Here is a 25256-nt window from a genome sequence, read left to right as displayed (position 1 = left end):
TTCTGGGTAGCTGCCATCAAACAGAGTACCTGTAGGAAGGACCACACCGTCGGGTGTATGGTGTTCATCAACTGACACACTTGAGACATCAATCTCTGGATCCGAATTTCCAGTAAGAAAAATCTGACCTGACCCGTGTCAACCCAGACCCCCAGATACTCTGACTGGGACGGCTGAAGATTACTTTTGGTCAGGTTCATCTCCCAATTGAGCTCCTGCAATAAGGAGATCACCTTGTGTGTCACTAGGCGGCTCTCTTCCTGAGACTTGGCTCGAATCAGCCAGTTGTCCATATACGGGTACACCAGAATTCCTTCTTTTCACAAGGCCGCCATTACCACTATCATAATCTTGGAAAATATTCTGGGAATGGTGGCGAGACCAAAAGGCAGCGCCCAAAACTGATAATGATGCCACAACACCACAAAGTGTAGAAAGCATTGGTGTTCCAATCGGATGGGAATATGAAGGTAAGCCTCTGACAGATCCAAGGTGGCCGGAAATTCCCCTGACTGCACCATTATTACAGAGAGTAAGGCTTCTATTCAAAAATGAGTCACCTTCAAGTGATGGTTGATCCTCTGGAGATCTAAGATGGGACAAAAAGGAGCCCTCTTTCTTGGGCACAACAAAATAAATGGAATATTGCCTCATACTTTTTTTTTTATTTTTATAGAATTTTAAACACAATAACAAGTAATATTTGTACCAGTAATTGAGATAAATTTCGTAATCATACAGAATGTAGAAACAATACAAAAAGAAAGATTAAACCCCTTCAAAAAATTTATCTCATAATTTTAGGAAATGGGGAGACCAATAATATCAAGTGCGATAATAATAAGAAACAAAATTTCACATTATAATATCCTGAGCTTCCACCCCCAAAAATCAATTCTAGCTGAACAATCTGTGAGGAACATTAGGAATGGGAGTCCAGGAATACCCGTAGCTGTGAGGGCTCAAAAAACAAAAAATTTGAGTTCTGATAACTTAGCAAACATTTGCATGAAAATCTCAAATTAAAATTCACTCCACGGCTTAACACTTCCAATTTCATAGAAAGAAATTTTCTCCTTCGTTCTTGAGTTGTCTTGGTGTTATTGGGAAAAATGGAGAAATTACTTACCTGATAATTTCGTTTTCCTTAGTGTGGCCAGATGGATTCAGGACCAATGGGTATAGTGTACTCCTGATAGCAGATGGGAGACGGAGTCAAATTTCAAAGCTGACGTCACCCTACATATACCTGTGCAGGTAGCTTAGTTCTTCAGTATTCTCCTCGAAAAGCTATTGTGGATATATGTGTTCTTTAATAACTTGATTAGCTAGGACTCGTTCAACTGATTTCCAAGTTGGAGACCGCCAGTGCACTCAACTGAGTAACGCTGACACCTGGCAAAATGTAGGTGTCTTGAACTAGGGGTAATACATGGCTTATCATTGCCTGTCTTAGACTCTGGGTTTGTGACCCGAGGTTCCTGGGCAGCCATGGGCGGGGTGCTGAGTCCATCTGTCTACACTAAGGAAAACGAAATTATAAGGTAAGTAATTTCTCCATTTCCTAGCGTGTAGTCAGTTGGACTCAGGATCAATGGGATGTACAAAAGCTACTCCCGAACAGGGCGGGAGGCTGCCCGTGGCCCACTTAATACTGCCCTTACAAAGGCTGTGTCCTCCCGGGCCTGGACATCCAGGCAGTAGAACCTGGAGAAGGTGTGTATGGAGGACCACGTCGCTGCTACACAAATCTCGGTGGGCAACAGCATCCTGGTTTCTGCCCAGGACACTGCCTGGGCCCTTGCTGAATGGGCTTTGACTTGTAGAGGTGGGGGCTTCCCTGCCTCTACGTAGACCGCCTTGATTACTTCTTTGATCCAGCGGGCTATGGTTGCCCACGAGGCCACTTTCCCCTGTTTCTTCCCGCTGTGAAGGATGTAACAGGTGGTTCTGTCTTTCGCACAGATTCCGATCTTTTCAGGTATCGGACTAGGAGTCTGCCGACATTTAGATGGCGAAGAAGGCGTGAGTCTTCAGAGTCCTTATGTTCGTCTGGAGATGGCAGCGAGATGGTTTGGTTTAGATGAAACTGAGAAACCACTTTCGGTAGAAAGGAGGGGACAGTGTGTAGCTGTATGGCTCCCGGTGTGAACCTGAGAAACGGTTCCCGACAGGATAGCGCTTGAAGTTCGGAGATGCGACGCGCTGAATATATTGCCACCAGGAATGCAGTCTTCAAGGTCAGGAGGCTAGTGGTCTGAAGGAAGTTCCCGCTAGGAAGTCTAGTACTAGATTTAGATTCCATAGGGGCACCGGCCAGTTTAGGGGTGGTCGGAGTTGTTTAACCCCTTTCAGGAAGCAGGAAACATCTGGATGGGCTGATAGTCTGATGCCGTCCACTTTGGCTCTGAAGCAGGCCGGCGCAGCCACCTGAACCTTGAGGTAGTTGAGAGACAACCCCTGCTTCAAACCGTCCTGCAGGAATTCCAGGACAGTGGGGATTTTGACTGTCCGTGGGAGAATCTCGCGGTCCTTGCACCAGGCTTCGAATACTCTCCATATTCGTATGTAGGCTAGTGATGTGGAGAACTTGCATGCTCGAAGCAAGGTGTTAATCACCGCCTTAGAGTATCCGCTCTTCTTCAGGCGAGTCCTCTCAAGGGCCAGACTGTAAGAGAGAATCGGTCCTTGCTGGAGAAGGTCCCTGTGTGGCGGCAGGCACAGAGGGTTCCCTGCAAGAAGTCTTTGCATGACTGCGTACCATGGTTGTCTTGGCCAATCCGGGGCCACTAGAAGTACTAGTCCCCTGTGGTGTTCTATCTTGCGGATGATCCTGCACAGTAGTGGCCATGAGGGAAATGCGTACAACAGGTCTTCCTGTGGCCAGGTCTGGATGAGGGCGTCGATTCCCCAGGATTACAGTTCTCATCTGCGGCTGAAGAACTTGGGTGTTGGACTGGGTTGCCAGTAGGTCCATGGCTGGGGTCCCTCAGCGGTTTACTATCAACTGGAAGACTGTGGTCGACAGCGTCCATTCCCCTGGGTCTAGGCTCTCTCTGCTGAGGTAGTCCGTAAAGACAGTGTCTTTTCTGGCGATGTGGGAGGCTGAGATTCCTTGCAGGTTTATTTCCACCCACGCCATGAGGGGGTCTATCTCCAGGGACACCTGTCGGCTTCTGGTTCCTCCCTGGCGGTTGATGTAGGCAACGGTTGTGGCATTGTCCGACATGACTCTGACAGACTCGCCCCGGAGTCTGTGGGCGAATCGTAGGCAGACTGCTCGAGCTTCCAGGCGGTTTATGTTCCATCCTGCCTCTTCCTGGTTCTATTGTCCCTGGGCCGTCAGTTCCTGACAGTGGGCTCCCCATCCTCGCAGACTCGCATCCATGTTGAGCAAGATCCAGTTCAGCGGGGATAGGTTTACTCCTTTGCTTAGGTGGTCTTCCTGTAGCCACCATCGGAGCTGGCTTCGAACTTCTCCTAGTAGTGGAAGGCGAACTGAGTTCTGGGACGTTGGGTTCCATCGTGTCAGTAGGGACCGTTGTAGTGGTCACATGTGGGCCCTTGCCCATAGTACGACTTACAAGGTTGACGTCATGAGGCCGAGGACTTGGAGGTAGTCCCATACCTTGGGGTGAGCATAGGTCAACAGTTTTCGCGGCTGACCCATCAGCTTCCTTATCCTTGGAGGGGGAAGGAAGACCTTGTCCTGCTTGGTGTTGAACCAGACTCCCAGGTACTCCAGTGACTGGGAGGGCTGCAGGCAGCTCTTGGCTGTGCTGACGACCCGAGTTGGAGATACAGAGGTCCGAGGCACTATCATCAGTGGATCTGGATCTCTCTATTGGCTGTGGGGGGACCTTGCTTTGGTTCCCCCTGAGCCTCTTAGCACTGTTGGCATAGGGAGGAGGCCACTTCAGGTTGTGCAGCTCTCAGATGGCAGACTGGGTAGAGGAATTGTCCCTTGGTCTTCTTGGCAGGCGGTGCCATGGTTTGTGCGCGTGGAGGGCTTCAAGCTCATCTGTGCGCATAGGTATGTGCGCCGGGAGGCTTAGGTGTGTGCAGAATGCGCAAAGATGTGCGTGCCTGGCAAGATGTGCACATGGAACTATTTGTGTGCTCGGGTCACTTATGCGGGCTGTTATGCGCACGGGTCAGTTGTGCGGACAAGCGGGGGAAATGGTACCGACGATCAGAACAACAAGATGGTGACCCCCCCCCCCAGGAGGCTCTCCACGTGTGTGGACCCTCTCACTGAGTCGGGGCCTAGCTCAAAAGGAGCTGCTCAACCTGAAATTAGCAGTTGCTGGAAGGGACAAACTGAGCGGCTATTCGAGCCTCGGAGACCGGGGACTTAAGAGAAGGTTTCTACCTTACCTAGTATCGGTGTTTCCTGGTCTCGGGCCGGGCGTTCTCCGGCTGTGGGGAGAGAGGGAATTACCTTCACCGCCGTGCTCGATTCTGCACCCGCTGCCTCTCAGCCACCCTGGGGGCTAAGTCCACGCCGGGAACCGGCTACCAGACCGAGGCTTGCCTCTGAGGGATCTCGGAAATCACCTCAGGAAATCTCGACTGGGGAAGGGACCCTTTGGTATCACCACAGGAGAGCGGGGCTTGTCTTCTTGAGGTAAATGTTCTTCTTTGTTTTAAAATTGCTAACTCTATTCTAGAGTGTGAGATAGTGTCCGCATCTGCTTAGGAGACAGAGAAATACTGAAGAGCTAAGCTACCTGCACATGTATAGGTAGGGTGACGTCAGCTTTGAAATTTGACTCCGTCTCCCATCTGCTATCAGGAGTACACTATACCCATTGGTCCTGAGTCCATCTGGCTACACGCTAGGAAATCCATACTTTTTGACCATGAAATAACAGATATCAATTCAAAAGGAAAAATTTCAAAACTGAATTTCTCTCAGGTAGAAAGGCAAAAGTGATTAGCAGAGTTGCCCTTTTCTGAATACATGTCTCTTGAGACAACTCTAATATGTCTGACAAATCTGGAACTGAATCCGGTTCAGAGTCCTTAGGAATCCCTTCATCCGATATAGGAAGATAATAGGCCTTGGTTATAGTGGGGTTTGCTTCTGGTGGAAATTTAAGAATTTGAACCAAATAATTCTTAAATAAATCTTTAGGAGAAAGAAGTTCAAAATCCTTAAGGTATTTTTCATATTTTCCAATTTTTTTGAATAAATATCAGATTGAACTAATTTATGTTGCACTGTCTCCATAGTTGAAATTCTTGTTTCCAAATCACCTATTTTTACACCAAATAAATCAACTTGACCTCCTGTAGCTAAGACACGATGATTAGTGTCCATAGATAAAGCTATTAAAGAGGTAATAACATTCTCTCAGGAATCTAAAGCACTCCAGACCAAGTCCAAAGTTATCACTCCCAGGCTTCTCAAGAACAGGTTTTAACAATGGGCATGCCTGGTTAGTCCCATCTCCCTTACCCGCAGGATTGCTTCCACCAACTATAGCTCCAGACAAGTTCGAGGCCAGGAGGGAAACCGTGGAATCCGTTCCAAATGGATTTACCGAAGCTGAAACCACAGTGGTATCCCTTCTCGGGATCTGAATGATCTTCTCTCTTCTTTGTCACGATTCTTGAGGGGACAAAATTTCTGCAGGTAAATTAAAAATAGTTGTGAATAGAAGTGGAGGCACAGTCGGCGTGCTGGGGCTGAGTGATACACCTTCAGCAAACAATCACTCGGCGTCTGATTCCATAGCGGCTCTCCCCTCCGGCATTGCAAGCAGGGGTGCCATGAAGGTGGTCTCAATCCGGGGTTGAGAATGCTCGGAAACGGGAGAGGAGCTTGAAATCTCCCTCAGCCGAGCCTTCCTCTTTGTAGGAGACATTTCTTTTATAGGAGGCAAAGTTTAAAGGAAAAACGGAGGAGCATTTCTTCAGCGTGTAGTTCAGGTGGCAGCCATCTTGGTCTCCCCCTAGCCCCATACTTTCTTGAGATGTGGGCACTAGAACCACAGCCCTCAGTGTGAGGAGCCTTTAAAGCATGAACTCCACTGCCTGCTTCTTCTGCGGTGAGTGGCAAGGGAACACCATGAGCACATCCCAAGGAATACTGTGAAATTCCAGTGCATACCCTTTGTGTATCACCTCCAGGACCTACTGGTCCGAAGTGATTTCGATCCACCTATGAAAAGAGAGAGAGAGAGACGTTCCCCTATTTCTTATTCCGGAAGGTGGGTCAACAAACCTTCATTGGGAAGTTTGGGAAGGTCCACCACCCGAGCCCGCTCCTCTCTTGGGCTGCTGGTGATGAAAGGACTGAGACCTACCAAAAGGCTGAGTCCGCTGAAAGGACGTCCTTCTGTAGAGAGGAAAATGCCTGGAACCCCAGAAATGACCCCTCATACCAAAGGGGCACTGTAATTGTTTGTTATCCTCAGGCAACCGAGGCACCAGAGACTCGCCCTACTTACTGGCCAGTTTCTCCAACTTGCTCCCAAACAAGAGCGAGCCTTTAAAGAGCATCTTGGTAAAATTGGCTTTGAAAGCTGTGTTAGCTGACCAATTTTGCAACCAGAATTGACGCCTGGCCACTATCACCGAAGCCACTCCTCTGACCGAGGTCTGGACCAAATCACAGCCTGCGTCTGCTAAAAAGGCATCAGCAGGCTCCATAACCACTCTGGAATTCCCTCCAGACTTATCAACCTCCTGAGGGAGAAGACAAGATCTCACCACTAGGGTGCAATAGGAGGCAATCTGTAAATTTAAATCACCACTGCCTCAAAGGCTTGCTTAAGAATAGCTTCAATCCTTCTAACATGAACATCCTTCAAGGTTGCTCCTCCCTCTATGGGGATAGTCATCTGCCTAGACATGGCACATACCAGAGCATCCACTTTGGGAAAACGCAAACACTCTCTCACAGCTGGATCCAGGGAATACAGGCCTTCAAATGTCCAATCCCCTTTAAAATTTGCCTCTGAGGCGTCCCTTTCCAGATCAATCAATTCCTGGATGGCATCCATCACTAGAAAAATACAAGAGGCTTTACATAAGGAAAACAAAATGGGATTCTTCCTTGGCTCTGACATAGCATCCGAACCAGGAACATCCAGCTGTTTCAAAGTCTGGGAAATCAGGGCCGGCAGTTCATCGCTATGAAAGAACCGCAACATGGTTCAATAGAGCTCCAGTCCTGGAGGAATTTCCCCATCTTCCAGGGAATCCAGATCAACCTCATCATCAGTGCCATCTGGATTCCTGTTGGAAACACCCGCAGGGAGCCATGGCGAGCCCCTGCACGTAAGGATAAGACTAGAAGAGGAAGGAGCCACCGGCTGAGGGTTCAACCGAACAGAAAAAGGGAAAGCGGAGGACTGTGCCTAAAGAAAGGCTTGCAAGCCTTGAAAAAATTCCACCCAAGAAAATGCAGCCGGGTCCAGACCAAGCTCAGAAGGAACTGGAGTTGGTCCCACAGAACTGCCCTTGCCAACAGATGAGCCAGTCAAGGGAGAACCAAGAAGTGGCGTCCTCCCGGTCAAGGCCGAGACCAATCCATCATCAGAATGGGAAGAGCCAGGTTTAGCAACATCTGAGGAAGACAAAATAAAGGACTACTGACTATTCCAACAATAAGGAGCACACAGTAACACAAATAAGAGATCAGGTGTTTTCTGTAGCAGGCCCAAAGCTATGGAATTCTCTGCCCGAGACGCTACACATTTTACCTAATAGAAAGAGATCCAAATGTGAACTAAAATCATGGCTATTCAAAAATGCATATAAACTAACTTAAAACACCAGAAAATAGAGAGCCAAAAAGCCAAGAATGACTAAAATAATATTCAAAACTTGAAAATGTACCCATTGAGAGGATAAATGAGGTGGAAAATTAACTTATTTGAAATCCCCATACTCATTACCTTAGGTACTAGACCAGTTATTAATATGTAATACAAATCTCTCTAGATATTAATGCCTGTACAGGAATACCACATCTGTAACCATTGTTTGTCTGTTAAGTTATAACTATGAATGTCACTTTGTTAACTGTTGTGATCTATAAATGGAACGACGGTATACAAACTGTCTAAATAAATACATAAACTCTCCCAGAAGCCAGGCTGAGAAGCCCTAATATGACAGGCAATAAAATAGGAAGATGCTTAGGCTTCTTGCTTACCGGTGCCATCGCTGCGGTAAACATGTGTTGGAATAGCTTGCTCTCAAAAATGAAATGCGCCCAAAAAATAAACACCTAGAAGAAAGCACAGCAAGGTGCACACACAACCTGTGCGCCAAGTTAAACACACAAAAAAAAATGTGTGCACATAAAAAGTACGCCCAAAATCCGGGCGCATGATGCATGTGCAGAGCTGACACACCGCACACCGATGGGGTATAGAGGGCAGCAGAACATGCACAAGAACGAGCAAAAACAGGCACCATGGCCAACACACGGCGTGCAAGAAAAAAAGCCTAAGTGTGGGACCAAGCCCACTAGGGGCAGCTCAACCCACCAGGCTGCCCAGTTCCTCAACCCCAATGGGAAGGGGAATGAACTTTGGCACGGCGAGCCAAAAACGGACACCAGAGGAAGTCCCAAAACCCTTCTGTCTCTGATTCAAGTAAAATTTTCTTTTTTTTTTTTTAAACCTTACCCGAGCTCAGCACTTACCGGCTGAGTACATAGACAGACTCCGGTTGTGAGGGGAGAGGGCAAATGCTGTCAACACCGCGCTCAGCCTCCTGTACCCACTGCCTTTCAGCTGAACTAGCAGCTAAGTTCACGCCAGAAAACCCAGCTGCCAGACCAAGGCACACCTATGAGGGACCATGGGAAATCGTCTCAGGAATTCTCAAGTGAGGATGGGACCTTTAGGTTTCACCAGAGGAGAGCGGGGCTTTCTTTTCCTGAATTTAGAATTCAAATTTCTCCTTTCAAAAAAGCTCAAAGCAATCCCAAAAGCGAGATGTACGTCCACCATCTGCTGGAGACTGAGAATACTGGCAGGCTGGGGTCACTGCAGGATTATATATTCGGTGACGTCAGCTTGTGCCATCTTCATCTGCTGGCAGGGGAGCATAAACCCATTGGTCCTGAGTCCATCTGTCCACAAGCTAGGAAAACATATTTACTATGGAAATTAGTTCTCCTCTCCTTTCTTTACCTGCTATCTCCTTTTCCTCATGATCAGGGGTGAAAGAAAAAAATAGATAATACAAAACGAGTGGAAGGATACGAAAAAGCAGAGAAGAGATATGAAGAGATGTGACCTAGATTGGGTAAGGGAGATGGGGAAAGGAGAGTCATGGAAATGAAAGGGATCAGGAAAAGCCAGAAGATAAAAGCAAGATCAGTCCAGGACTCTCCTGGGAAATTAGGCCGTTATAGGACAGAAGTAGTAATAATTTCAGATTCTGTAACTGTCTTGTACATATTTACTATGGAGGTTAGTTCTCCTCTTTTTACCTGCTATTTTCTGTTCCCTTCAAATTTTCTGTTATTTTCTAAGGTAGATGAAACTCTGCCTGAGATTCCTTTATCAAGTGGGGTTGTGAGGCATGGGGGAATGGGAGTCTCTTCTAGGCCTGATTTTCAAAAACATCTACGCTCACAAAACCTGAATTTATGTGCATAAATGTGCTTTCAGAAAATTGCCAAGGACTGTGTATGCAATTGTAGGCAAAGAGGTGATTCTGCACATATATGTAGGTTGATATGCATACTTTCAAAAATCATCTCATTGCATCTCTTGGTAATTAAGGAACTCTGCTTTCTCCATGCGATCAGAATAATCATTGGGTACTGATACTTCTATCAACAATGCCGTACTTATGTACTTATCCTTCACCCCACTATCTAGAGTTTGTGCATAAGTCTTACTGTATTTGGAAATAAGAATGTTCCAGGTGATAACAACTTCTTCGTTCTTCACTATTCTATTAGAATTGTGGTCCCAAAGTTTGTTTCTCACCAGTGTGGATTCTCTGGTGTCTTGTCAAATTTGACTTAGTAAGGAAGTTTTTACCACACTCAATACATGTATATGGTTTCTCACTGGTGTGGACTCGCTGGTGACATGTCAGATTTATTTTCCGATGGAAGCTTTTACCACAGTCACTACATTTAAATGGTTTCTCAGCAGCGTGGACACTCTGGTGGCTTGTCAGGCTTATCTTCTGATAGAAGCTTTTACCACATACAGTACATGTAAATGGTTTCTCACCAGTGTGGACTCGCTGGTGGTTTGTCAGGCTTGTCTTGTTAAGGAAACCTTTATCACATTCAGTACATGTAAATGGTTTTGCACCAGTATGGACTTGCTGGTGGGTTGTCAAGCTCACCTTATAACGGAAGCTTTTACCACACTCAATACATATAAATGGTTTCTCACCAGTGTGGACTCGCTGGTGGTTTATTAGACTTGTCTTATTGAGTAAACTTTTACCACACTGAATACATATAAATGGTTTCTCACCTGTGTGGACTCGCTGGTGGCTTGTCAGGTTTATCTTCTGACAGAAGCTTTTATTACACTCAGTACATGTAAATGGTTTCTCACCAGTGTGCACACGCTGGTGCCTTGTCAGGTTTATCTTCTGACGGAAGCCTTCACCACACTCAATACATTTAAATGGTTTCTCACCAGTGTGGACTCTTTGATGGATTTTCAGGCTTACCTTATAACGGAAGCTTTTATCACATTCAATACAGTTAAACGGTTTCTCACCAGTGTGGATTCTCTGGTGCCTTGTGAGGCTTATCTTATTAAGGAAACTTTTACCACACTCAATACATGTAAATGGTTTCTCACCAGAGTGGACTCGCAGGTGGCCTGTCAGATTTGTCTTCAGACTGAAGCTTTTACCACACTCAATACATGTAAATGGTTTCTCACCAGTGTGGACTCGCTGGTGTCTTGTCAAGTTTGTCTTCCGACTGAAGCTTTTTCCACACTCAATACATGTAAATGGTTTCTCACCAGTGTGGACTCGCTGATGTCTTGTCAGACTCACCTTATAGCGGAAGCTTTTATCACACTCAATACAGTTAAATGATTTCTCAGCAGTGTGAACTTTCTGGTGCTTTGTCAGGCTTATCCTATTAAGGAAACTTTTACCACACTCAATACATGAAATTGATTTCTCACCTGTGTAGACTCGCTGGAGCCTTGTCAGGTTTATCTTACGATGGAAGCTTCCACCACACTCACTACATTTAAATGGTTTTTCACCAGTGTGGATGTTCTGGTGGCTAGCAAGGGTACTCTTTTTATGGAAGCTTTTACCACACTCAGCACATATAAATGATTCTTCTGTGTGAGATCTCTGAGATTTCAGGTATGTCAGAAATGCATCATACAGGCATTTTTGTTCTATTATCTCATTTCTCTGCTCTTCGCCTGTGTGTGTGACATTATTGGCACTTTGCTCACACACAGAATTCTCAGCTGAGTCTCCTGTTGAATTTATTTGCTTCTTTTCTGAGGTGCATTGATGTCTGCAATTTCTTTCCAAATCAGAGCATGAAAAAGTATCTTCTCTATTTATTCTCGATATCATCATTGTTCCTTTTGGATTCTGACTGGCTTTCCACTCTTGTCTCTTTTTACTTTTAATTCCAGGATCATCATTTTCTAGATAAAATGTAAACAGAGCATTATTCAGTTTGTTAGAGACACAGACTAAGAGACTCCAGAGAAGTCAGAGTCTCTTTGTGCCTGGAAGTTAGTCTCAGTAGGGAGTAAAGCTGGGGTGGGCAAACCTTTGGGTTTGGGGTCAAATAGAGACAGGTTTGTGTGTGGAGGTAAAGAATGATCTGGGCAGGGTGGTCCCCTTGATGTGTGAGAGGTGTGGGGAGAACTGATGTCCACTGGAGGCCCAATGATGACATCATCACTTCTGGGCTGCTGATGTAATGCTCCCACTGCTGTAGGCCAAGATGCATCTCATCACCTCAGGTCAGATATGGGCCTTAGCTCACCTTCCTCTAGAATAAAGGATTTTCAGTTAATGATGGAGAGAATTCCCCATGGGAGTCCCCAGACTTCAGCACTGACCCTTTGATCATGCATCAGAAATCAGGAAAGGCTGATAAAGCACTTCTTATTCCTAACTGAGGGAAAAGTAACATGTAGAGCTCTATTATAATAAGACAAAGCTCCAAAAATTATGGACTGGTCAGCATGGATGGGCCCCATCTTTCTTTTCTAACAGACCACACTACGGTTCTCAGTGTATTTGGTCTTTGAGTGATTGGGTTTCGAAAAGACTATTCCATGTGACTGGTGCCTGAAACAGAAGCCCTGCAAGTGATTAAAGCAATCTCAGAGTTGCTGGTGAAGGGGTCTGTGCAGTTCCCAGCTGCTCCTTCCACTCCTCATCTCAGCAGTTTTACGCTGGTCCCTCTTATTACTGCACTCACCTGAGCAGCTGCTTTTCCCAGTTTCTCTTTCCTCTGATCCTGGCTCATCCCTGATGTACGGCTCCTCCCCTCGTTCCATGTGGGATATGATATCAGGGGTGACGGGCGGAGAGCCTGATCCTGGGGGGAGAAAAGCAAGTTTGCTTACCGTAAACGGTGTTTCCGTAGATAGCAGGATGAATTAGCCATGCTGTATGGGAACTGTCCATCAGGGCCCAGGGAGGCGGAGCTTTGTAGCAGAGTGTAGATCTTTGATCCTCTGCGGCTGCGCGTGGGTTCCCGCGCAGTATCAACGGTTCTCCTCAGTCTGTATTTAAGCTAGCGCGTATCGCGGACCTATCGACTGCCAGGGAGGCGGGTGGGTCAGCATGGCTAATTCATCCTGCTATCTACGGAAACACCGTTTACGGTAAGCAAACTTGCTTTTTCCCGTCGATAGCAGGGCTGAATTAGCCATGCTGTATGGGAGTCCCAAGCCCCCGTACACGCTGTTTCCTTCCGGTAGCGTGAGTTGTTGTGGCAGTCGTAGATCACTTAGCGACTGCTTGTAAAATTGTGTGTCCCAGAATTGCATCTCCCGCTGATTGTTTATCTATGCAGTAGTGAGATGTGAAGGTGTGCAGGGAAGACCACGTGGCTGCTTTGCATATATCTACTGGCTGAACGTTGCGGAGATGTGCTACCGATGTCGCCACGGCTCTCAATTGATGAGCCTTGGGTTGTGCAAGCAGCGGGGCTCCTTTTTTGGAATAGCAAAACTTGATGCATTGTACTATCCAGCTGGCTATGGTGCGTTTAGTTACTGCTAAGCCTGGAGCATTTGGATTAAATGACACAAACAGTTGTGATGTCCTGTTTGGGGAATGTGTCCTCCTTTTATAGTATGCCAATGCTCTTTTACAATCTAAGGTGTGTAACAAGCGTTCCCTGTCGTTAGCGTGTGGTTTGGGAAAAAATATCGGCAAATCTATAGTTTGATTGAGATGGAATGTGGAAATAACCTTTGGTAGGAACGAAGGGTGAGTTCGCAGGACAACTTTGTCATGATGAAATTGTAAATACGGTTCATAGTGTACCAGTGCTTGTAGCTCACTGACCCGTCGTGCTGACGTGATGGCTACCAGAAACACTACCTTCCAGGTGAGAAACTTCAGGTGTGCCGACTCCAAGGGTTCGAATGGCGGCAGGGTTAGTTGTTCTAGGAGTACATTAAGATTCCACGGTATCGGTGGTTTCACGACCGGTGGGCGTAAACGTAAAAGACCTTTAAAGAATCTAGATAGTAGCGGGTGTTCCGCCACCGAGTGGTTATTCATTGGTTTATGATATGCCGCTATTGCACTGAGATGCACTCTGATCGACGAGGTTGCCAATCCAGAGTCATAGAGAGACTGCAGGTAATCCAGTAACGATGCTGGGGAACAGTCCGTAGGTGAAATACTCCTTTCGCTGCACCAGTTGTAGTAGCGTTTCCATTTGAACGAGTAACACCTCCTTGTGGACGGTTTCCGAGATTCGAGAAGAATGGTTTGCACCGTCTGAGATATCCCTTGCTCCGTTAAAGATGCCCGCTCAATCTCCATGCAGTTAGATGGAGGGAGGATAGGAGTGGGTGAATGAGCACTCCGTTTTCTTGCAGGAGAAGGTCTGGCCTGTCCGGAAAGCGGATTGGGGTCGCCACTGAGAGCCGTAACAGATAGCTGTACCACGGTTGTCGAGGCCACGCTGGTGCGATGAGTATGAGTTGACTGTGATCTGCCATACATTTTTGTATGGTTCTCGTTATTAATGGGATTGGCGGAAAGGCGTATAGGAGACTTGCCGACCAAGGAATTAGGAAGGCGTCCTGCGTTAAGCGGGACGGGCTGGGTCGGACTGAGCAGAATTGCGGTAGTTGGGCATTTTCTTCCGTGGCAAAGAGGTCTATGGTTGGTGTTCCCCAACTGTTGAAGATCCCTTGTAGTACTTCGGGATTCAATTGCCATTCGTGTGGGTAGAAGATGCGGCTCAATCTGTCCGCTCTGGTGTTTACTATACCCGGAAGATAGGTCGCTTGAAGATGAATGGAATGTCTGTGAGCATGAGAAAAGATCTGAAGCGTCTCCCTGCAAAGGGGCCATGATCCCGACCCCCCTTGTTTGTTTATGTAGAACATCGCCACCTGGTTGTCTGTGTAAACCATCACTCTTCGTCCCCGCAGATAGTTTTGGAACGTGAGTAGGGCATTCCGGATTGCCCGGAGTTCTAGGAGGTTTATCTGCAGCTCCTGTTCTGACGGGGACCAGAGGCCTTGCGTCTCCAGGTGGTCTAAATGCGCCCCCCATCCCTTCCGCGAAGCGTCCGTCGTGAGGACTGCATTGTGAGGTGGGGGGTTGAGCGGTGCCCCTTTTTCGAGAGTGGGTTTCCTGAGCCACCAATCGATATCTTGTCGCATCGGGTTGGTTACCTGAACTCGTTTGTGTAATGGGTGGGAGTGTTGTGTCCATTGCCTCTTGAGACCCCACTGCAGGAGCCGCATGTGGAGTCTGGTATTCGGGACTGTAAATATCGCTGCTGCCATATGTCCTAGAATTTTCAAGATGGACCGGGCTGTGGTACATCCTGTGTGTTGCAGAACCCTGAGTAATGAGCACATCTGGAATTTCCTGTCCTCTGGTAGGAAAGCCCTGACTCGAATTGTGTCCAGTCGAGCTCCTATGAATTGCAGGATCTGCGAGGGCTGTAAATGTGACTTTGGAAAATTGATCATTAATCCTAGGCGTTGTAAGCATGTTATCGTTATGTTGAGATGCGACTTCAGAACGTTCGGGTCCGATGCTATTATTAACCAGTCGTCGAGGTAAGGAAATATGGTCAGACCTTGTAGACGAAGGTGGGCCACCACCACCACCATGCACTTGGTAAATACCCTGGGGGCTGCTGACAGTCCAAACGGCAGGACCTTGTATTGGTAATGTTTGTTGCGATACTGGAAGCATAGGTACTGCCAACAGGATCTGTGGATAGGAATGTGCGTGTACGCATCCTTGAGGTCTATAGAGCACATCCAATCCCTGGGTTGAATTAAAGGTAGGATGGATTTCAGAGATACCATCTTGAACTTCTCTCGTACCAAGCACTTGTTGAGCTCTCTGAGGTCGAGGATGGGTCGATCGCCCCCCGTTTTCTTTGGAATGAGGAAGTATGGAGAATAGAAACCCTGGCCTCTCAGCGCCCGCGGGATTATGCGGACTGCGTTCTGATGGAGAAGATTGGTTAACTCCTGGGCCAGTTGTGGATGTGTTAGGTGTCTCTGATTTAGGGGGCAATGAGGTGTGACCGGTTGGGATTGGAAATGTAACCGATATCCCTCCTTTACGATGTCGAGTACCCACTGATCTGTCGTGATGGCCTGCCAGTTGGTCAGGCAAGCCGTTAACCTGCCCGGGGGATATTCCGGTAAATTGGGTGTTGGTGGTGGCCGGGAGTTCAAAAAGACTGTGTGGTCTTTGCCGGAACTGCTGACTGTTGTGGCTGTTGTTGGCGTTGAGCGCGAGGTCGCCCCCTCCTCTGCTGTTGCTGCTGCGGAGGGTTGTTGTTTGGCTGCCGGTTATACGGTAGGTAGTTCTGCTGTCTAAAATTTTGATAGCTCCTGTACTGTTTCCTGGGAAACTGTGGTCGGCGTGCCGAGGAGAAATATCGTTTCGCTGGCACTGGGGCAGCGAGTGACTGGACCGCCATCGCTTGATCTTTTAGCTTACTCACAGTATCTTGGAGGCGGTCTCCAAAAAGGTTCTCCCCCGTGCATGGCAAATTTGCGAGCTTCTCATGAAGGTCCTCTCTAATAGCACTAGCTTTGAGCCAGGCCAGACGTCTAGCTGCTATCGCCATGGCGGAAGCCCTGGATGAGTTTTCGAATCCCTCGTATACCGCCCTCAGCATATGTCGAGTGCACTCCTCCATATCTGAAATCACTGCCGGTGTTGACTCCCCTAAGGACATGAACAGACCCTTAGTGGCTTGCAGACACTCATACATATATTGGACCATATAAAAATTATGGTGTTGAATTCTCGCTGTCAGCATAGCGTTTTGGTAGACGCGCTTGGCAAAATCGTCCAAGGACTTATTGTCCTTCCCTGGTGGGGCGGATGCATGCGTCTTCGCTTTTTTAGATTTTTGTAAGGCGGATTCCACCACTATGGAGTCATGTGGTAGTTGTGGAGTTGCATACATTGAAGGCTTTTGGAGCTTAAATTTTAAATCAGTCTTTCTGGATACCGACTGTAAATTAAAGGGGGTCTCCCATGATTTTTGCAGGACACCATGGAGTATTGCGTGAGGTGGGAGAGCAGCCGGCTCTCCAGGCGCATCAAAAATTTTTAGCAATCCCAAGGTTTCTGCCCTTGGTTCCGGTAGTTTTTGAACCTCTAACTTTAGGATATTTCCCATCTTTGCAATGAACTTGGGATATGTGAGATCCTCCGGAGGGGAATAAGGTTCCGCTGGCTGCTCTGGAGGATCCGACGGGTATCCCGTTGAAGATAGAGGCGAGGAATGCATAGATTCAATAGTCCTCGTCGGAGACGGTGAGTGGATAGCCGATCCCTGTGGAGATGGGGATCGGGAAGATGGTAGATCCCTTTGCGCACTCTGTGAGGCCGGGCTAGTAGTGTCTGCCGGGCTCGTAGCCTCCGGTGGTAGGGTGTATGTCGACTGCAATGTCTCAAAAAACCCGGCTAGGGAGTGTGTCAAGTCCCAAAAAGCTTTCGATGTGTGGGGCGGCATCGATGGTGGTTTTTCCCTTTGTGTGGATTGATAGGGTACTTCTACTGGTGGAGGACCATAAGTACCTTCCCTCTCCGAATCTTCACTCCATCCCATTCCTTCTCGAGGAGTGGACTTTATACTCCTCGATTTTCTGGATGATGAGGATGAAATTGGGATAATCCCCTGAGAAATCGAGCCCGATCTCTCAGATGTACTCTTATGTCGTGACGACGAAGAAGAAGAGGATCTCCTTTCCTTACGATGAGAGGCATGATGCCGTTTTGCATGACCCGGCTCCCTAGTGGTGGATCTGGAAGAGCCCGAATGATGTCGATGCCTTTTTTGAGTTGAAGGCCGTGTATTGTCTCGGGATTTCCTGTCTGACTGTGTTTCCCTATGCGAGTCCGCACTCCGTTGAGGAGGGGATATCTCCCGTCCTATTAACTGCTTTGAAGGGTGACCCGAGTGTTCATGGGGAGTATCTGTGGTACTCCGCGAGTTCCCCTCTGGATCTTTAAACCGTCGATCTCTCTGGGAATTTCTAACCCCTGTCCGGGATTCTGACCAGGGCTCCCGTTGTTCGGGTGCAAGTGATGATTCGATGTCTGCTGCAGCGGTGTGGCGAAATGTAGGCCTTGGTGCTGCCGTTGATTTGGAGTGCGATGGTTTCGGCTCCCCTTGTTGTTGAGGTTGCGGCCCCGATTGAATTGTCGGCGCCGACTTAGGTTCCCGCGCCGACTGAGACTCCGGCGCCGATCGAGATTCCGGCGCCGACTGAGATTTCGGAGCCGGGTGAGGTTTCGGCGCCGATTTCGGCGCCGAGTGGGTCTTCTGCGCCGAGTGGGTCTTCTGCGCCGAGTGGGTCTTCGGAGCCGAGTGGGTCTTCGGAGCCGAGAGAGGTTTCGGCGCCGAGAGAGGTTTGGGCTCCGACTGGGTTTTGATGGAACGCTTCGGCGCCGCCTGTAACTTCTCCGGCGTCCTTTCAGCCCTCTTTTGAACCTTTTCCGGAGGTTCTGTGCCTCTATGTGGGTCCTCCTTTCGTGATAATAGTAAGGATCGGACCGGGTTGTCTTTACTATGCGTTAGGGTACTAGGCTCAGTCAACCTGAAAGGCCTCTGTGTCCCCACGTGCAGCGGTTCGGAATTAAGACCAGGGCCCTGGTCTCCCTTGTCCTTGGGCTTCCGCTTTGCGTCTCGGATTTTTGGCGATTGAGGGTCCCACGAAGTTGCTCTCTTACCCGCTTTCGCCGTTTTTTATTTTGGGGCCGGAGAGGAGTGAGTTGTGGACGCCTTGTCCTCCGCAGAGAGCGCCAGCCAACGGTAGCTCCTGTGTCGACGGGCCCTCGGGGACATTTTCGCGCAATGTTCGCAGTCGGACTGGTCATGGTCGCGTCCCAAGCAGCGGTAGCAGCGATCATGTCCGTCCGTGACGGACATGATCTTACCGCACGGACACGGCTTGAACCCCGACTTCTGCGCTGACATTCTTCTTTTTTTTTTTTTTTTTGAGGAGAAAAGGCTCCGCGTGCGCTCCCGCGCGCGGAAAAAAACAGACTGAGGAGAACCGTTGATACTGCGCGGGAACCCACGCGCAGCCGCAGAGGATCAAAGATCTACACTCTGCTACAAAGCTCCGCCTCCCTGGGCCCTGATGGACAGTTCCCATACAGCATGGCTAATTCAGCCCTGCTATCGACGGGAAACACAGCATTAGGTTTTACATAATCCCTCTGGCTTTTATTTTTCCAGAGTAAGCAATTTAAAACACTTCCACCATGCAGATATTGATTATCTTCAATGAAAATAAATATTCAGATCCTCACTTAGAGGGAAGTTCAGAGTCCCGATACATCTACAAAAAGACGTGTTAACCTTTCCTTCCTTAATCATCTTTGTATTCTCACCCCCACTATGAAGCCTGCAATATATTATCCATCTCAGCTCAATACCTGCGAGCTTCATTATGTGGAAGTCACCATGCCCCCATGTATAGAGATTAGGAATAATATGGAATCACCTGGTTCATATTCCCATCTTCCCCCCCTTCCCTCTGTCTCCCACTGCTGGGCAAAGAGCCAAGAGATATGGGGGGAGGAAAGTGAGAGGAGAGGGCCAGAGCGGCGTAAGAAGAGTTACAGTGAGGCTGAAGAGCTCTCTCTCCTCAAGCCCACCTGAAGTTTCTTTTTTACATTAGAAATTTTTATTGGATGTTATCACATTAACAAAATAGTAACAGATAGCTAACATACATCCAAAGTTTTCCAATTAAGATCCCAACACTCCCCCCCCTACAAACATTACTGCACACATTTATAAAGGCAGCAAATATTCAGTGCAAAAAGGTACAACTTGTAAAAGCATAAGTAGAAAATGGCACCAACTGTCACCAAATAAAAGCATCCTTTTCATATCCAAGCATAGAAAAAATTAGCATTACGGCACATTATAAAGAAGAGTTAGAAAACCCGAGCTTAAGAGGTATCCAATCCCTGTGAGCATCTCCACCGAACAAAGGGGTCCCAGATGTGATGAAAAGACAATAAGCGATTAAGGACGTTAGCCGTTAAATAGGATAATCGATAATGAGTGTATAAACGTTGTATAATGTCCTGGAGAGAGGGTGCCTCCGTGCGTTTCCAAAATAAGGCTGCTCTAAAGATTTGTTGGCAGAGAGGTTGCTGAGCTTTAGTGTTTCCCGTAATCGGTATTAACATGAAACGAGCATCAGGTAAGTCCCCTATGCACAGAATGGTGGACATCCAGTTAGCAACTTGCTGCTAGCAGGAAGATATCCCCGGACAGTGCCAAACATGTATAAAACTGCCTGTCTCTCCACAATTTCACCAACATAAGTCACTCACCGAGGGGTAAATACGATGGAGCTTAACAGGAGTCAGATGCCAGCGGAACAAAGTTTTATAACAGTTCTCCTGAAGGCAAGCAGTGATAGAACAGTTAAGTCTTCCACCCTCAGATTATCCCCCAAATCCATCTCACTGGCACATATATGAGGAAATTTTACATTTACCTGCCCGTTGAGAAGAGCGTATACTTTAGAGACCAGGCCCTTTATCTTGTGCAACTGCCCGCAAAAATGTCTGATTTGAGCGTATTCTAAAAAAATAATTTAGGTTCTCCAAATGGTAATTAGCGATAATATCGCAAGGGGACATAAGACCACCGCAGTCTGCTGGCGTTATTCCATGCACTTTCCATTCCTCGTAGGCTTTAGGAGGTAAGCAGGGGAGGAATGTCACATTGTGGAAAGGTGCGAAAGACAAACGTAGGTGGGCTTTGCCTACCAAGTTAACTCTCCACTGTGACCATACTTGGAGCATTGGTTGTAAAGCTGGCGGGTGACAGCGCAAAGCTCGCCAAGCATGGCCAGGCTGCCAGGGGACTGCTGAAAGCGGCATTGCCCCGTCGTCTTTTGTTCTAATAAAGTCCACCACTTTACCTCGGACGATCGATGAAAAGAATCAAGAAGCGCTCGAAGTTGAGATGCAGCAAAATACCAAATTAAGTTTAGGTATCCCCGAGCCCCCCACCACCTCTTCTTTGGCTGTTTTTTTTCCAGATAAATCCAAAAATCTTCTTCTGCCATAGACGCAGAAGCGCTGCAGATAAAAAGATGGGAAGAGTACAAAAAAGGTAAAGAAAACTGGGTAAAAACAATTATTTTGATAATGGCCTATGTGCCCTAACCAGGAAAAGTGTTCCCCATGCCATTTTTCCAGGTCTCTGTTCACAGCCTGTACCAGCGAGATATAATTCAAGGCAAACACGTCAGCCACACACAGGGTTACACAGCTGCCCTAAGGCATGGAAACAGTCTTCTATCCCGTCATTCCCACTAGTAATTCTCTGCTTGCTCAATCATTAGCGACAAGCTTCTGAAAACAGGATAAACCGTCCTCCATTCAATTAATCCGTAAACTCCTGATGGCATGGCTGAAGGACCAGGAGCACATGGCTGCTTAGAGAGGTGTTATCTTCCTCCTTATTACTTGTTTTCAATCACCTGTTCAACACTACTTGGGTTGTACGACTCTGGTCTCCTAGGTGAGAGCAGATGTGTTTATTAGAGATGTGAATCGGAACTGAAATCCGAACCGATTCTGGTTCCGATTCACATCTCTAGTGTTTATATTCTATTGTACCATTCACTTTAATATACTGAATCTGTGCAGAATGACCTGCTTTTTAGGACGGGTTTTCAGAGGGGGCTCTTATTATTATTGTCTCTGCAGGAGACTAATTTGCATCTGCATTTGTCCATGCCGTAGATGCATTTGTTTATCCTTATGGAGAGATGGGGGGGGGGTGGGGGGTAGGGAAGGGTTGAGTTATAAGTGAATTTCTAAAATTATGACCATTTTCTTTCTTTGTTCTGGCACATGTGTACTGTGTAAAGTTTGGATTTTCTGTCTTCAAATGGTCGATAAAAGTTTCTATTAAAAAAAAATAAGTCAGCCACGTTAGGGCCTATGTGTACTCCTAGGTATTTCACCGAACGTTTAACCCACCGATAGGGGAAGTGATGCTTAAGTCCTACCGACAGCAATTTCAACCAGATTAACATTCAATAGCTCAGATTGGTCAAAATTAACTTTAAAAATACAGGGACTTCACTAAAACAGCATAACTCCCCCAAAGCCCCTTCTAGTAAGAAATGTGGGTCAGTGCGAATGAAGGAATATCATCAGTGAAAAATGATAATGTAAACTGTAAATCACCCACACTAACTCCTGTAATCTGGTTTGAGCGTCTCACTCTGGGGGTGAAAAAAAAAAAGGGGCAAACAAGAAAGGAGATAACGGGCAGCCCTGGCTGGTGCCACCGCCTATGGCAAAGCAATCCCCATACCCGCCCTTCACTTTTACCCACGTGTCTGGTGAAGCATATACATTTCTGGATCCACTGCAGAAAATGAGGGCCAAACTGCATTTTCTGTAAAGAAAAGACCGGTGCACCATGTCAAATGCCTTCTCCGCATCGACAGACAGCAGAACAGTCAGAACACGTTCTTTGCGAACCCGCCACAACAGATCCACTATGTTCTGGCGAGGAGTAAAAGGTGTACACCTTAGATTTTGGGCGTCTTTGTCTCCAGATATCAACTAAGCTCCATTGGGATGCCACAGAACTAAGCTCTTTCCTAGCTCCTTGTAATGCCGAGGAGTGGGATAACTGGTGCAACTGGACATTTAGTGAGGTTAAAGTCTCCCCCTAAAATTAAAAATCCCTCCGCATGGAGAAGGAGGATAGCATCTAAGGTTTTCAAAAAGGAGCCTTCATCTTGATTCAGGGAATATAAATTATCTAAAGTGAGAATATCACTACCCACCCTAATTTTCAGTAAGAGAAATCGACCCCCTGGATCCAGAAACTTAAAAAGCTCTTCCAAAGTAAGAGAATTAGAAAGGCTACACCGGTATATTTGGCCACTGTAGAGCTAGCCGCCAAAACCTGGTGTGGCTAGTCTTTATGAAAAAGGAGACGCTCAAACCTCTTCCGCAAATGGATTTCCTGTAAGAATACAATGGATGCCGTATCAGATGCGAGTCCATTAAATAAAAGCTGGCATGTCCTATATGTATTTAACATTGAGGGAAAATATCTAGTCGCCATAGAAGAAAAGCCAAGCCCAGATCACCAGTCCTTGATAAATATGCTTTGGTGATGTACATAAAAAAGTATAAACCGACCCAATAAAAATATGCAGTAAGAATAAAAAACTATAGCGTACTTCCCAAAAGAATCCCCACCCCCCTATCACTTGATCCACCCTTTCTACCCGGCAGATCCAACTGCTCCTGGGGGACATTAGCGACAGACCAAGATGGAGTCAAACTCGTACAACACCCCCCCCCCCCCCCCCCCCCCAAATCACCCAGTAAGGATTGTAAGCTTTACCATAACCATTAACAAATGCCATCTTGTCAGGCTATAAAAATACAAAAACTAAAACATAGCTGTCAAACAGTGCACCAGAATTTTCTGCCCAAGACCGCCCACACCTCACTGCAGGGCAACTAGACCCATGAAAAGGCGATAAAGGAAAATTAGTATCCTTACCTGATAATTTTCGTTCCTGTAGTACCACGGATCAGTCCAGACTCCTGGGGTTTGGTCCCCCTCCCTCTAGCAGATGGAGACAGAAGTTTACCAAACAAACTCCGCCTCATATAGGCTGGTGCCACCTACAGCCTGGCAGTATTGCTTAATGTCAAAGCAGAATGGATTATAAAAAACCCAACTAACTATATACAGTAACCGAAACAACCGGAAAAATTGGCTCACTGACCCCTCAGCTGGGATCAGCACCCATTGGCTGCCGAACAACCAAACGATCTGCAAGAAAGACGACAAAAATACAACCGCGGGGACTCTCCAAACTGATAAAACCCCAAATCAGGGCAGGACTCTGAACTGATCCGTGGAACGAAAATTATCAGGTAAGGATACTAATTTTCCTTTCCCAGTACGTACCCGGATCAGTCCAGACTCCTGGGATGTACCAGAGCGTTATCTACTTGGGATGGGATCCGGAGAGGCCCGCACGCAGTACCCCAGATCCGAACGTCCCTGTCCCAGGCACAAAATGTGAAGCAACTTCCACATAGCCGCCCTACAAATTTCCTCGGGTGACACCTGATGGCTCTCCGCCCATGAAGCCGCCTGTGAATGAGTGGAATGCGCTCGAAGGCCTACCGGCAATGGTCGGCCACTTAACAAATAAGCCGAATTAATGGTTTCCTTCAACCAATGAGCTATTGTGGTCTTGGAAGCCATATTAACTCGACAAGGTCCACTCCATAGCACAAACAGATGATCAGAAACCCTGAACTCATTGGTAAGTTCCAGATAGCGGAGCAAAGCTCTACGAACATCCAACTTCTTTAAGAGCGGGATCTGATCGGTCGTGCTCGGAGAAAGCTGGTAACTCCACTGACTGATTCACATGGAAAGACGACACCACCTTGGGTAGAAAGGATGGAACCGAACGCAGGGAAACACCCAACTCAGAAATTCTCAGAAAAGGCTCCCTACACAACAATGCTTGAAGTTCCGACAGCCTGCGAGCGGAGGCAAGCGCCACCAAAAATACTACCTTCAAAGTGAGATCTTTCAATGTAACCCTACGCAGCGGCTCGAAGGGCACCAAACATAAGGCCTTAAGGACCAAATTCAGATTCCAAGACAGACATGGGTCCTATACAGGAGGTCTCAAATGCTTTACCCCACGTAAAAAAACGTGAGACATCTGGGTGAGCCGCCAAACTGAGGCCATGTATGGTACTGCGCAAAGAACTGATGGCAGCCACCTGTACCCGCAACGAACTCCAGGACAATCCTTTGGATACCCCGTCTTGAAGAAAACTCAAGACCTCCGAGACTTCCGCCTGGGTAGACTCAACGCTCCTGGCGCGACACCATGTATCGAAAACCTTCCAGACCCTGACATAAGACAAGGATGTGGAAACCTTACGGGACTATAACATGGCAGATATCACCGCACCCGAATACCCCTGGGAAGTCAGATGTTTCCTCTCAAAAGCCATGCCGCTAGACAAAAGCAGTCAACCTGATCGAAATAAACTGGACCCTGACGGAGCAGATCCGGCAGGTCCGGGAACTGCAATGGACTGTTTATGGCTAGATTGATCAGGTCCGCGAACCATGGACGCCTCTGCCATTCGGGAGCGACGAAAATCAACTCCGACAGATGCACTTCTATTCTGCGAAGAGTGCGCCCGATGAGTGGCCAAGGAGGAAACACATATATCAGAATCCCCTTTGGCCAGGGGAGAACCAACGCGTCCACGCCCTCCGCACCCTGCTCCCTGTGACGGGCAAAGAAGCGTGGCACCTTGGCATTCCGGAACATAGCCATCAGGTCCAGCCGAGGTGTGCCCCAACGGGCACAGATGCGATGAAAGGCCTCGTCCGTGAGTTCCCATTCTCCGGGATCTAGTAATGTCGACTGAGATGATCCGCTCGGACGTTGTCGATCCCTGCAATGTGAGAGGCCACTATGCTGAACAGATTTCGTTCCGCCCAAGCGATTAGCAACCGGGCTTCCAATGCCACT

At 47.5% G+C, this 25256-nt stretch overlaps 1 protein-coding gene across 1 annotated transcript in view; it reads right to left on the bottom strand.

Annotated features, from left to right (window-relative positions):
* The window catches only part of LOC115085975 (zinc finger protein 850-like), a 67707-nt gene that overhangs the window by 29951 nt on the left and 12500 nt on the right, over window positions 1-25256 (bottom strand). Inside the window, exons 3-5 of the mRNA XM_029592560.1 lie at window positions 12413-12532; window positions 9963-11624; window positions 6691-6693 (exon numbers count right to left, since the gene is read on the bottom strand). Coding sequence (XP_029448420.1) covers window positions 6691-6693; window positions 9963-11624; window positions 12413-12532 — 1785 coding nt within the window. The remainder of the gene's footprint in view (window positions 1-6690; window positions 6694-9962; window positions 11625-12412; window positions 12533-25256) is intronic.

The sequence above is a fragment of the Rhinatrema bivittatum genome, chromosome 2, assembly GCF_901001135.1.
Source record: "Rhinatrema bivittatum chromosome 2, aRhiBiv1.1, whole genome shotgun sequence".
NCBI classification, from domain to species: Eukaryota; Metazoa; Chordata; class Amphibia; order Gymnophiona; family Rhinatrematidae; genus Rhinatrema; species Rhinatrema bivittatum.
Note: the sequence above shows the minus strand (reverse complement) of the source record. Positions and strands in the feature narration are given on the sequence as shown.